General features: G+C 50.9%; 1 protein-coding gene across 1 annotated transcript; it reads left to right on the top strand.

The window, feature by feature from the left end:
• The first annotated feature begins 4,244 nt into the window (after positions 1 to 4,244).
• Positions 4,245 to 11,905, top strand: LOC116441401 (interferon-induced very large GTPase 1-like). The gene has a single exon (XM_032103249.1). It carries the CDS (start codon positions 4,260 to 4,262, stop codon positions 11,550 to 11,552), a length of 7,293 nt encoding a protein of 2,430 aa, XP_031959140.1. The 5' UTR covers positions 4,245 to 4,259; the 3' UTR covers positions 11,553 to 11,905.
• The last annotated feature ends 1,573 nt before the right edge of the window (positions 11,906 to 13,478 follow it).

Here is a 13,478-nt window from a genome sequence, read left to right as displayed (position 1 = left end):
TAGTATCTTGGCTCAGTTTCCATTCTAAGGTGTTTGTTAACACAGGACTCTGCTTAACTATAGCCTGTTTTAAGAGAGCCTGAAAAACGGTTTCTTGTTCTTTGGACCTGGCGTTTTCCCTTCTGAGTGCCTAACAGCGTAGACAAAGAGCGCTCATTGCCCGCCACATGGACCGGGGATGGATGCGTGGTGTGGGCACACCCACCTGGGAACACCTTTGGCACGTGGGGTGCCCTGCGCCCCATCTTGCCCATGCTGGGCCCGTGCCACTGCTCACAGTGGCTTCTGGGTATCTCCAAACAAAACTCGTTACTGTGAAAACTGCGATAGCCATTCCGGCTTACAAAGGTGACATCAGCTTTCCTGACCGACTCAACTCTTGTTTTTCCCCTGCCTTCCGCAGCAGCAGAATCGGTATCGCCCCGGGGGATGACACTTCCACCCACAGATTTCATGCTCCCGGCCCCCTCCAGGCCGGCATGGGTGGGGCCCAGGGGTTGTGGGCGAGTCAGGCCACGTCTGCGTGGCGGTGGCCCCCCCATGCTGGAGCAGGGACGAAGCGGTGCAGTGAAGTTCTGGGCCGTTTCCCGAGACCGCTCCCCCACCCCATCTCCCGGCCGTTACCAGGGCAATGGCAGGAGCTACCTTGGCCCCTCTCAGAGCGCCTGGTCCCCCCACCTGTCACAGGGGGGCGTGGCCTCCCCGCTGGTGGAGTCGTCTCCTGGGAGTCTGGGAGCTGCCCCCGCCCTAAAATCCGGGAAAAAACTTTCCACAGATGGAACATAGGAAGTGGGGGCGCCTTCCTCCTCCCTTGCAATGGCGTGAGCCCAGCCTTTCTTGGCCACTCCATTAAACCTGTAGGAATTGGGGGCCCTTCCCCTGTGTAAGAAATGAAGGTCACAATCTTGATAGTCTAAAGAATTTTATTAAACACCAAACCAATAACGTACATAACCAAATAGTACAGACGACTGGAAACCACTGCAGCAGTCTGCCTGGCACAAAGCAAAGTGCGGTGCTGGGTGCATACCTGTGAACAGATGCGGCCAGAGGCACACCCGCAGTCTGAGGGTGATACATTTTATACCCCAAACCCCGCCCTTAGACCACCCATTCCTGCGCCCACTAAAGTCTTTGGGATTGGCTCGTTGATGTCTTGGGTATCTTGACTGGCTCATTCTTGTTGGATCACTGTCTAGGGTCTTCCTGTTGTTCATCATTCATCGAATGCTGTTCTTTGTTTTATCCCTTTATGTTAATTTGGCATTGAACGCCCATCTCTTATATTACTTCATCGGTTTCTAGAAAGCTCTACATTCATTCCTGTGAGGTGATAATAGCAACTAATTTTTGACAATCGAAAAATTAAACATTGACCCTTTCAACTTAGTATCAAAGAGCAAGCAATTAAAATTAACTATAACAACCAAGTCAACTAATAACTTTAAACAGACTATCACAATTATAATCAATTCTTACGCTCCAATTCTTACCTGCCAATCAATTCTTCATTGAATGTGAAAGCCACATCCCTAAAATTCATTTATAACACCCTGCCTCCTGCCATGGAGTGGGCCAGGCTCCTCCCGGCTGCTCCATGCCCAGGCGTCCCAGGCCAACTCTCAATTCAAAACCCGTGTGTGTTAAACACAAAATAAACTTTTGCATTGTAATTTGCTTTTCTCCACCAATGAACAATCTCAGCTGATGGCAAACACACACACACACGCACGCCCTGCCTCCCCCCAGCTGATCTGGGGCAGGTTGGAAAAGTGGTGATACAAAGAAACTTTGAGAAACAGCTCCAAAAAACAAATTCCCCACTGCCACGCTGGGTTTTTCCTGGGATTGCTTGTAATTAATGACCTTACACGGATACAAAATACATACACAATACACAAAAGTACAAACTACATACTACCCAATGAAAAGAGCTAACTTTATATTACCTCCTGAGGGATCTTGAAACCAGGGGGTCTCAACCCTAGGTCATGGCAGAGAATTCTTAAGATTGCTGGCAGGAAAGAATTCCTTGCAGGATGTTTCCGATTCAGAGGAAGGGTACCAGGTTCCCTTGTCCCATCTGGGGTGCCAGAATAGCTGTTGCCTTTTTCCCAACCTGGAAATGAAACTTGAGATAATTTTAGTGAGGAGGTAATATAAGAGTGGATCTTTATTTGAAGGCCTTCAGGGGCAGTTATGGAACGATGTCCACAAAAGCCCACCCCCACAGGGATGAGTACATTTTTATAGGTTTTAGGAAATTAATATAATTGATAAAAAGCACCAATTAGGAGGACAAGTAGTGATGCAATTCCCCCCCAGGTCAAGCCCCTTCTCTGGAGTCCCTCCCTCAGCACTAGCTGTGCTCTGTCCATGAAATGTATCTCGAAGAGTTGTTCTCAATCTTGGTAGCCAGGAAGAACCAAGATAGCACCGGGGCCCTGTACCTCCTGAGGCTTGGAGCCCTGGAATTTGTTTTGTCTTTCTGCCTAGGGAAAGGCCATGGAAACTTACTGGGAAAACTAGCCACTAATACAATAGGCTACAGAGCTACAAATATATGTGCAAAGAATACAGAGAACATAGGAAAAAAAGGCAAAACCCAAACAGCATCAATAAATACAACATTTGGTTTGGAGGTTCATCTAGAGGTCAACTTTGGCTCAGGACCTGCTGTTCAGGCCTTAGTACTCCAGAAGGGACATACAGGGATCCTGGGAGAGGCAGGATTGCAAGATTTATTGCAATACCAGAAGCTCACATCAGCTGGATTTCCTTGATCATTTCCATGGGTTAATCTGTCATGAAAGTGTTGTGAAAGGTAATTCAGTGTGACGAGCAGGACTTTCCCCTCCTGAGCCCATGCTGGCTGTGACCTATGACTGCCTTGTCCTTCAGGGGTTTTTCAGTCAAAAGTGACCAGCACTGATGGACCCCAGCACCTTCCAGAACTGTTTCCCAGGGGGCCTCTGTAACTCGCTCCCTGAGTATCATAGGGGGTCAAATGCTAGTCAGTACCAGTATGCCGTGGCCTTCCTAGAGAGAGCATCCTGCAAAGAACCACTCTTCCAGGGGCGATGGCAGGCCTCCCTGGACAGCAGGTGATTTCAGCAAGTGTAGCAGCTTCTCTGCTACAAGTGATTCCAGCTCTCGTGATTCAGCTCTTTGTGAAATCACTCAAGGTGGACTCAGGGACAGCCCTCCACACCTGCGCAGCCTGAAGTCTGCTCTCCTCATATCCAGGGTTGAAAACTTGCTGGCACTTTTCCTCCTGTCAGCAGAGATTTTAAACTCGGTGGCTCTGTGGTGGCTGTGGCCGAGATGGCCACCAATGGGCACTTGCCTGATGAGACCCTCTGTGGTAACAAGCAGCAGATCACAGAGGGAACCTCTCTGAGTTGGCTCCCAAAGTCTCCAGTCTGTCCTGATGGGCCACCAGGATGCCCCAGGCACTGCTGTGGGCAGGGGCAAGGTGGATTTTTCTCCTGCACTGCACTGGGCCCCTGGGTGTGCCAGGAAGCAGCTCCTGGGAACAGGCGAGTGTGGGGCGAGGGACGGGCTGCGCGCTGGCAGCTGCAGCAGGAGCACAGGTCAGAGCTCGTGTGGCCGTGCCGGGTGTGGGGACAGCGTGTCTGGGGAGCGTAGGGTGCCCGTGGGGGGAGTGTGTGAGCGCTGCCTGCAGGTGCTGGGAGCAGCAGGCTGGGCCAGCCAGCGAGCAGGGCAGCCGTGGGGCTGGGCAGAGGGTGCAGGATGCAGGCAGGGCTGTTGGATGGGCAGAGGGGCTGTGCCAGTGCTCGAGGGAGCCAGGAATGCCCCCGGCTGTCTGCACTTGTGAATTGAGGAGTCCTGCTGGGAGGATGGGGGTGATGGTGAAGGCAGCATCTTGCCTAGGGCAGGGTGTGTGGCTGAGTGACTCTGTGTGTGTGACTGTGTGTGTGTGTCTGTGTGTGTGTCTGTGTGCGTTTCTGTGTGTGTGTGTGTCTGTGTGTGTCTGTGTGTGTGTGTCTGTGTGTGTGTGCGTCTGTGTTGTCTGTGGGATACACACTCAGCTTCAGGGTTGATCCTGCAAACAGGAAAGCAACAGGCACATCCAGTGTGCTGGGAAGGAGACCCTGGCTCTTGTGCCATCGCAGGCTGGGCTCCAGCAGCCGGGTGGGAGCAATCCCCAGGGCCGCAGCTGCTGCAGAGCCTCTGCCAGGAGGCTGGGGCCTCTGACAACACAGCTTAGGGACAGTCTCTTTTCTTCCTCCACAGCCATGGCTTCGCAGGAGGACATGCAAGAGGGGGATGCCAAGGCACAGCTGGCAAAGGCATTTCAGAAGGAAGGACTGGATGCTGGATACTGGGTGCCCAAGGTGTTGCAGAATCTGGGAATCGAGTGTAGAGAAGCCCTGCAACATCTGGAATATAAAGACTACCTCAAGCTGGAGTGTGCAGCACGGCACCCCTGGGAGAAAAAGGCACTCCAGAAACTCCTGAAAATAAAAGATGACAAAACAACCACTGAAGAGGTGCAGAAGGAGCACTTGGAGAAGACAAAGCAGAGACAAGAAGTGGCCGAACAAGCCCTAAATGATCTGACAGAAATGCTCAAGAGCCGCAGCCACAGCCAGGATGCTCTGAGGGAGAAAGCAGAGACTCTGTGGAAAGCCATGGAAATTCCAAAAGAGTTCTGGCCATCGCCAAAGAAGCCCTTGGCGGATACGCTGGAGAGCATCCACAAGCAGCTGGAGCAGCAGGAGTTGTCAGCAGGCAGGACGGAGCACATCCCCGACACGGAGGTGCTGAGCCGCGCGTCAGGGGGACTGGCCCTGCAGGGCATCTACAGAACCAGCAGACCTGAAGATGTGCTGGCAAAGCGAGAGCAGCTCCTCAGGGTTCCTGAGGGATTCCAGCTCTCTGGTCCGGAGCAAGGATCGCTGCTTGAGAGGAAGGAGTTCTCCTCCTCTGCGGCAGAATCCAATTTCACCAAGTCCATGGAGCAGCTGGGGTTCAGCATCAGCGTTTCTGCCAAAGCCGTCTTCTGGAGGGTTCTTCTGCAAGGAAGTGTAGATCACAGCAGCTCCTCACAGTCACAGAACATCCACCAGTCCCACTCTGAGCAGAGCTACTTTTGTACCACCATGTACCAGTACATCCCTGTGGCCTCCTGCTACTTCCAAAGGCATCAGCTTCGCCTCTCGGATGCGGCTCTGCAGGAACTGCAAGACATGGAGCAGCTTTTGAGCTTCACTCAAGAAGACACGGCCCCCATGGTGAGTAGGTGTGAGATGTTCTTCAACAGGTTTGGGTCCCACATAAACCAGGGTCCCCTCCACTTTGGGGGGATATTCTGGTGGAAGGCGTCTACAGAAGGATTCCGAGCCGAGCAGCAGGAAGAGATGAAGCGACAAACCTCTGAAGCTCTGAACAGCCTTGTCAGGAAGAGCTTTGGCAACTTCGTGGCCAGTGCTGCGGGGGCCCTGGATACTTGCAAATCCACCTTACAAGCTTCTGTCCAGGGAGAAGCCAGAGAGAGTTCCCACACAGCGATTCAGCTCTGCATGGTCAACACAGGGGGCCCACCAGACACAGCTTCTCTTCCTCAGTGGAAAACGGGGCTCGTGTCTGATAACACAACGTGGTGCGTTATCGACCGCGGCTTTGAGCTGATCCCAGTGTGGGATGTTATCCGGTGCAATCACAGCAGGGATTTTAAGTCCGTCAGTCAGATGAGCAGAGCCCTCAGGGCTGCCTACAAAGCGCTGACAAATCAGAGCGTCGGCACCACTTTTGGAGAGGAACTGGACAGTGCAGTGCAAGAGGCCAGAGATTTCATGGCCACTGTGAAGAGCTGGGAGGTGACGGTGGATGAAAGGAAGCTGCTCATGCTGATGGAGCTAAAAGAGGGTCTGCATGCAAAAACCAAGAACCCCAGTGTGTGGATCAATGTGTGCCTGTCGGACAAAGGCCTGCAGGACTTCCTGGTGAACACCGTGCGCAGTTGCCAGGAGTCACCTCCAGAAAACACCACCTCGATCAAGGTAATGTTGAGGAGCCTCCTGGATCCTCATATCTACTCTGTCAAGGACTTCCCTGAGGCTTCCTTCATTATGCAGTGGATCTTCCAGACTGAGCAGCAGCTTCCCAGACCTCCCAAAGTCTCTGAGCTGGAAGAGCTCATCAAAACACTGCAGCAAATGAGGGAGCACATCCATGCTGTCACCTATGCACCAGGAAGCTCTGCTTCTGCTGTTCATGAAGCAAAGATAGAAGCCACCCTGACCACCAGCCTCGCCATTTATTCCTTGCTCCAGTCTCTCCAGGAACGGGCTGAGAAGGACATGGAACTGTTGGTGCTCTTGATTGCGACCAGCACAGGGTACGACGTGGAAAGCAGCACTTTTCCACACCTCCTTGGACACCCAGAAATTCAGTACATGGCCAAGGAAATGGAAGCGGCACGTGAGGAGTACGTGAACCTGAAGGAGCAAGATGCCGACAGAGCTGAGGCCTCCCTTCTGCTGACGGGTCTGAGTGTGACACCCGAAAGTCAAGAGCTGTCCCCTGAGCAGAAGAGGGAGCGTTTAGTTTTCATGGAAGATCACATGCAAGGCTTGTGGTCTACACGGATCAAGAATCTCCTCCAAAAGCACAGTGGAGGCAAAGACTGGGAGAGGCTGGAACAGGACTTGCATTCCTTGATCAGAGGGTGTTTGAATGGGAAATGGGATGAACAGAGGATGCAGAACATACTCAGAGACATGGAAGACACTTTTCCAACACCTGAGCTCCCCAGTCAGTCCCAGTTCAAGTCAGACGGCAGCGAATCCCAAGCAAATGAAGCCATTACAAACCAGGAATTCCTCCAGTTGCTCAAGCGCCTTGGACTCGAAAGTCACTATCCAAGAAAAATGGGGATGGGAAATTTCCGCACCATCTGCAAGACATCTCTGCAGGACAGCCAGCCCAGCAAGGACAAGGAACTGCCATTTTACTTCTTGCAAAAGCTGCTCACAGTGGATTACCAGGTGAGGTCCCTGACTTGCAGGAATAAGAACAATACAGGACTTGCACCCGTGCCACAAATGACAGAGCAAGAGGACGAACCTTCAGACTCCTTTGAAAACTTTCTTGATGATTTGAAGGAAGCAGTCCCTGAACCTGGAAGCAGGGACAGCCGTGTGCACCCCATGGACCTGCAGATGGCCATTTTCCATTGTGCTGATGACTTCCTGAGAGAGACCCTTGCAACCAAGCTGGCATTCTGCCAACTGGCGCTGCCTCTGCTGGTGCCCAACCCGTGCACTTCACAGATCGAGTTCCCGCTCTACGCCCTCAGCCAAATCCAAAGGAGCTGGAAAGAGGCAGACAAGTCAGGAAAGCAGGCCAGAACAAAGAGTTACAACAACAAACTCATCTTTCAGGCACAGACACCCATTGTGTCCTTCATCCGCATTGGCAGCTCAGCCTCCTCTTCCAAGTCTCAGCTCCTGAACGCTCTGCTGAGCAAACGCAAACACGACACTTTCTTCCACCGCCACTGCAGAGGCAGCACCAGAGAGCGTTTGCTGATGGAAGGGGTGGTGGAGATCACCTGGTACTGCCCCCGTGGAAGCCCTGATGACACCTTTGAGTGCTGCGTGGCTTTCTGTAACCTGCATGGAGATGCCAGGGATCACGGAGCACAGCTGCAGTTCCTGCAGGAGATATCTGCTGTCAACGTGGCTCTCGTATCCGATTCAGAGCACATGGACAACAGGGGGAAAAAGCTTTTGCAGGGCCTGTGGCAGTCACAAAGGCCTTTGGTTTGTCTTCTCACGGAAAAAGAGAATGTTGCAGCTGGACAAGCCAGCAAAAACATAAAAATAGGGATCAAGAACAGAAACGAAGCAGAACTGGCCGTCCAGCTGACTGAAACAATCCAGAATCTCCTGGAAAGGTCTCATCCACGTTTCAGCCTGGAGGCCTGTCTGGACAAAGCGCGCCAGCACAGATTCGTAGTGGATGCAGATCAACCTGCATGTTTGACAGCCAAAGCAAAGGCAAAGAAGCTGGTGGAGCTTCTGAAGAAAGAGAAGCTGTCTGAGATCAAATCCCAGCTCCTGCCCCTTCAAGGAAAACTGTGGTACCAGTGGTGCAAAAAGGACAAAGAGCTCACTCGCTTACAGGAGAAGGGAAACAAGAGCATTGAGCATCATCGCAGCCAAATTGAAATTGAGAAGGCAGAACTAAGAAGAAAGCAACTTGAACAAGCTTTCCCCCTTAACCCGCTGATGAAATCATTCCTTGGCTTTCTCCAGGCCCAGCCAGCAGATACCAAGAAATACTTCCTGCACTGGATGAAGGTCTTTATGGATGAGCTGTCCTGTGGTCGCCTTGAAGAACTGAGGAGAGACTATCACGAGTTATGGTCTGAAATACGGACAGCAAAGAAAAACCAGGAAAAAAACAGTGAGAACACTGAATTGATGAATAAGCTGGATGCTCTCTCTGATGAAATCAACGATTCATCCATTGGCCTGGAGCATGTCTTGAGAGAGGTGGGGCAGATTTATGAAGCTCTGGAAGTAATGAACTCCAAGAATGAGAGTTTTGTCAAACTGCCAGAGATTGCAGCAGATCTGATGGTTTCGGGGTATCCCGTGGAGCTGATGGATGGGGATGCTTCTTACCTGCCCTTGCGCTGGGTGGGAGCAATCTTTGACAGCTTAATTGAGAGGCTGGGGGACAAACGAGTGTTTGTGCTCTCCGTGCTCGGCATCCAGAGCACAGGCAAGTCCACCCTGCTGAATGCCATGTTTGGTCTGCAGTTCAACGTCAGCGCAGGGAGATGCACCCGCGGAGCCTTTATGCAGCTCATCCCAGTGGGCGAGGAGCTGCAGCAAGACTTGGGCTTTGATTTTGTGCTGGTGGTGGACACAGAGGGACTTCGTGCCATGGAGATGGCCAATAAACACTCCCTGAACCATGACAACGAGCTGGCCACCTTTGTCATTGGCATTGGCAACTTGACTGTGATCAATATCTTTGGAGAAAATCCATCAGAAATGCAAGATGTTCTCCAGATCGCTGTGCAGGCTTTCCTGAGGATGAAGAAAGTCAATCTTTCCCCAAGCTGCCTCTTTGTCCACCAAAACGTGGGAGAAGCAACTGCCAAGGAGCAGAACATGGAAGGACAAAGGCGTTTGCAGGAAAAGCTGGATAAAATGACTGTGGTAGCTGCCCAGCAGGAATTCTGTGACATCTCCTCCTTCAGCGACGTCATCGGCTTTGATGTGAACACCCACATTCACTACTTTGCTCAGCTGTGGGAAGGAAACCCCCCAATGGCACCACCCAACCCCACCTACAGCCAGAACGTCCAGCAACTAAAGAGCAAAATCCTCCAGGCTGCCCAGAAGCAGTCGCAGCGCAGCATTTTGAGGCTCTCGAGCCTGAAAGTTCGTATTGGGGACCTCTGGAATGCGTTGCTGAATGAAAACTTTGTTTTCAGCTTCAAGAATTCCCTGGAGATTGCCGCGTACAGGAAACTGGAAAGCGCCTTTAGTCAGTGGACCTGGAGGCTGAGGAGTCACGTCTTAGACATGCAGATGAGACTGGACAACAAAATTCGGAATGGGGACTTGCAGAACGTCACCAGAGAATACCTTGAAGGGCAGGTGCAAGAGACAAGTGATGCCATTGAGAAAGAAGTGGAAAAGTATTTCAGGGAGGACAAAGACTGTGAGACACTGGTCCAGTGGAAACCAAACACAGAGCTGAAGCTGAAAGAACTAAAAGAGGCTCTTCTTCTTGAAACAAAAAAGAAATGTGAGAATCTTATTGAGCTACAGAAGGAGCAGAGTAAACTGGATGCAAGGAAGGTGCAATATGAAGCCGAGCTCCTGAGAAAGAGTAAGGAGTTGGCTGTGACTCTGAAAGGGAAGAGCCTCAGTGAGAGAGAACTGAGAGACAACTTTATTTTTGTCTGGAACAAGTGGATTGCCGAAGTTTCCTGTGTTGCTCCTCCCCTGGAACAGGTGGATATCGATGCAGAAATCGAAGATGTCCTTCTAGAGCACTTTAAGGAACCGGGTTTACATGCCAGGATCACATCATTTCCCAAAGGCAGAGGATTTTCTTTTGACACGGAGAAACACGTCATGAAAAAAAAGCATTTTGGTGTCATTACTAGGAGGGTTTCCAATGCTGATGTGATCAACTTGCAGCACATCACAGACAGCATCATAGCGTGTGTGAGAGCAAACATTGATAAGAAGGAACAGGAGAAACGGGATTACAGTCGAAATTTTATTCATGAAATACTCAATGAAGTACAGGAAGGTGTGAACTCCGTACCCAGCAATGCAAAATGTACTTTTAACAGGGAGTACAGCATAGATTTGTCTCTGTATCTGTGCAGAATGGCAGCAGAAAGGTTTAAAGTCATGCATGAAGCGTTCCAAAAGGCAAATGACCCAGTCGTGTACCTGAACAGCAAGAGAGAGAATTTCTTCCAATGTTTCCAGATTTCCTGCCAAGGAGCCACTTCTATCACAACTTTTGCTGTTTTCCTTTGTGACAAGATTGAACCAGCTCTTCACCGGGCGGTCTATGAGAGGACGGCTAAAGCCATTGCTGAGGACATGCAGGGCAAATTCCCAGATTTCCAGAGCAACAGAGCCAATCTGGAAGTCTCCATCCTGAGATACCTGGCAGAACAAGAAAATTTTGAGTATTTCAAAGATTACCTTAATTGCCCAAACCAGTTATTTCAGAGTTACACTGAGACACGAGTTAGGAGTTACTGTTTAGATGGGAACAGGAGGCTGGAAAAGTTTTTAGATTCCTCCCTTAATCTTCTCTATGGAAACATCCTGAAAGCTGTTTCTTTATCAACCAAAATTGTCAATGACAGAAAAGACAGAGAAGACAAAGTCTCTCTTTGGCTGGATGAATTTTGCAGGGAACTGACAGAGGTGATCAACTTGCCCAGAAGTGACCTGAAGGGCATTGAGCACCAGGAGGTCACAGACATTGAGTTCCTGAGCAGTGCCATGGCAGAAGCTCTGGATGATCTGAGGGACAGGCTCAGGAAAGAATTTGCTGATGCCGATATGAGCTCGTTTGCAAGGCAGCCTCACACCATCCTGGCAGAGCAGTTTTCGGGGTGCTGGGAGCAGTGTCCCTTCTGTGGGGCTGTTTGCACAAACACCATGCGGAATCACGATGGAGACCATCAGCTGGTCTTCCATCGCCCACGAGCTTTGGTGGGAACCAAGTGGAATGAGACGGACCACCTGGTCATTGATATTTGTTCCAGCCTTGTTTCAAGTGACTCCTTATTCAGAGTGGGTGACAGTGAATGGATAACCTACAAGAGATACCGGGATGCAGGACCCCGTTTCTCCACTTGGAACATTCTTCCTGATTCATCCATGCAGGTGTACTGGAAATGGTTTGTGTCTCATTTCAGGACACAGCTGGAAGCTTTGTACAATGGGAAATTTCAGGGCAAAGGAGAAATCCCTGAGGCGTGGCAGAGAGTTACCAAGCAGGAAGCACTGTCCGAGCTGGACAAGAGTTAGGCCACGTCCATGGGAAGGAAGAACCACAACGGCTTTGCAGTTTAGAAGAACTTTGTACCAGGCTCTCCACAAAATGCAGTTACAACAATGACACTCTCAAGCCACACACAGCCAATGGTATCTAATTGCTCCCAAATTTGGTGAAATAAGGTGTGTTACTGCAGCCATCGCTCAGCAACTCCCTCGCTTCATGATAAAGCCAGAATGCTTTTGCCTCCTTGCCATAAACACTTCCCTCTGCATTGTCCTAGAGTCAAACCAAACTCCTTCCCTGGGCCGATCGGCCTTGTGGCCAAGCCTGATCCCAAGGGCCAGTGTTGCAAAATGGTTAGAGGATCAGGGACATGGATTATTGATAAAACCAAATCAATAACAGAACTGTACAAAGCAAAGGCCTTCAAGCAAAGGCCTGCATGAGAAAAAGCCTCCATGAGGAATGCCTGCGTGAGAAACAGGCCTGAGAAACAAAAAGGGAGTTTTAAGGAGGAACAGTCCTGTGCTGAAAAGATCTACTGACCATGAGAAGGGAGGAAGGTTTTTGATCTCTCAAGACAAAACATAAAGCTTGCCAAATGTAGTCTTTTATCGAACCCAATTATGTAGAAGTAAGAATGCGCTTTTGTAAGCTTAAACCAATCAAGAACTGATAAGCTTGTACTCAATACTATATAAGTGCCTCTGTATTGCTAATAAACGAAGCTTGCTCTACCAATCACATTGATTGTCTGCATGGCTTCCCCCACCCGAAGTCAGCATTTGGCACCCGAACAGGGACTGGGACTTCGTTTTCTTGACTAAGGTGGGGGACCGATGTGGCACCGATAAGCAGCAATCGGAGGGCAGAAGATCAGCAGCTGCAGGCAAGCGTCTGATCCGTGCCTGGACTGACCTGACACAGGGGTCCGCCGTATCGGCTGACTAGGGCAAACCTGGGAAAAGGCTGCACAAATCCTGTCGACAGGGATTGCGGTAAGACACAGATGCGGTAGGACGCAAATATGGAAACAGAGGTGACCCTTGATTTATTTTTACGCTTTTTAGAAAAGCGGGGAGTTAAAGAAGTAAACCTTTGTAAGGAACTAGCTGATCCAAGATGGTTTAAAATGAAAGCTAAAGAAGCAAAAGCTCTTGGGTTAATCTGGAGAGCAGTAACTGGCACTCTCACAGAGATGAAAACAGAGAGGGCAGTGGCCACAGCTGCCATAGAGGCTTTAGAGAGTGGCAGCACTGGGTGTGGCAGCTCCAGGAAAGGAACAGACGGGGGCCTTACGGAGCGGCGGCCAGAGACCGGGGCCGAGTCCGGGGCAGCACGGTCCTTCGGGCTGGCCGCGAGAAAACCGATTAAAAGCACAGCAGCACCCGTCTGCTCACTGCGGGAGCTGCTGAACTCAGCAGGGCAGGAAGTTACCCTTCCGGCGTCTGAGAGAGAAATGGCCGCAAATGCAGAAGCAGAGCCGCCCGATCCAGGGGGTGGGGCGCAGGCGGGCCAAGGAGACACAGGCAGTCCTGGTGTCCGACCGAAAGCGGCAGAGCAACGGAGCGGTCCTAAAGCCCAGCTGAAAGCGGCAGAGAGCAACCCCCCCCGCCGAACAGCGGAACGTCTGGATGCAAAGCAGCTTCTGTGGTTTCATCGCCTGCAGAGCCGGAGCCGGCCGGGGCTGCCGGGGGTCAGCCTCGGGAGGGGGAGAAGCACCAAGAAATGATGCAAGAAGTAATCAAAAAGCTTGCTGACTTATTTACATGAAGCATTCTGCAGTCTATCTTTACAGCAGATGTTCTGTGTCTGAATGATTGCATCAGCATCGCACAGTTGTTATTAACCCCTTCACAGTTCCTGCTCTGGGAACGAATGTGGAAACAGCTAGCACAAGAAGAAGCTAGCAAACATCAAAGTGACACACAAGACCCACTGTATGCATTCCAAGC

This window comes from Corvus moneduloides, chromosome 3 (assembly GCF_009650955.1).
Source record: "Corvus moneduloides isolate bCorMon1 chromosome 3, bCorMon1.pri, whole genome shotgun sequence".
Taxonomy (NCBI): Eukaryota; Metazoa; Chordata; class Aves; order Passeriformes; family Corvidae; genus Corvus; species Corvus moneduloides.
This window is presented reverse-complemented; position numbering and strand designations above follow the sequence as displayed.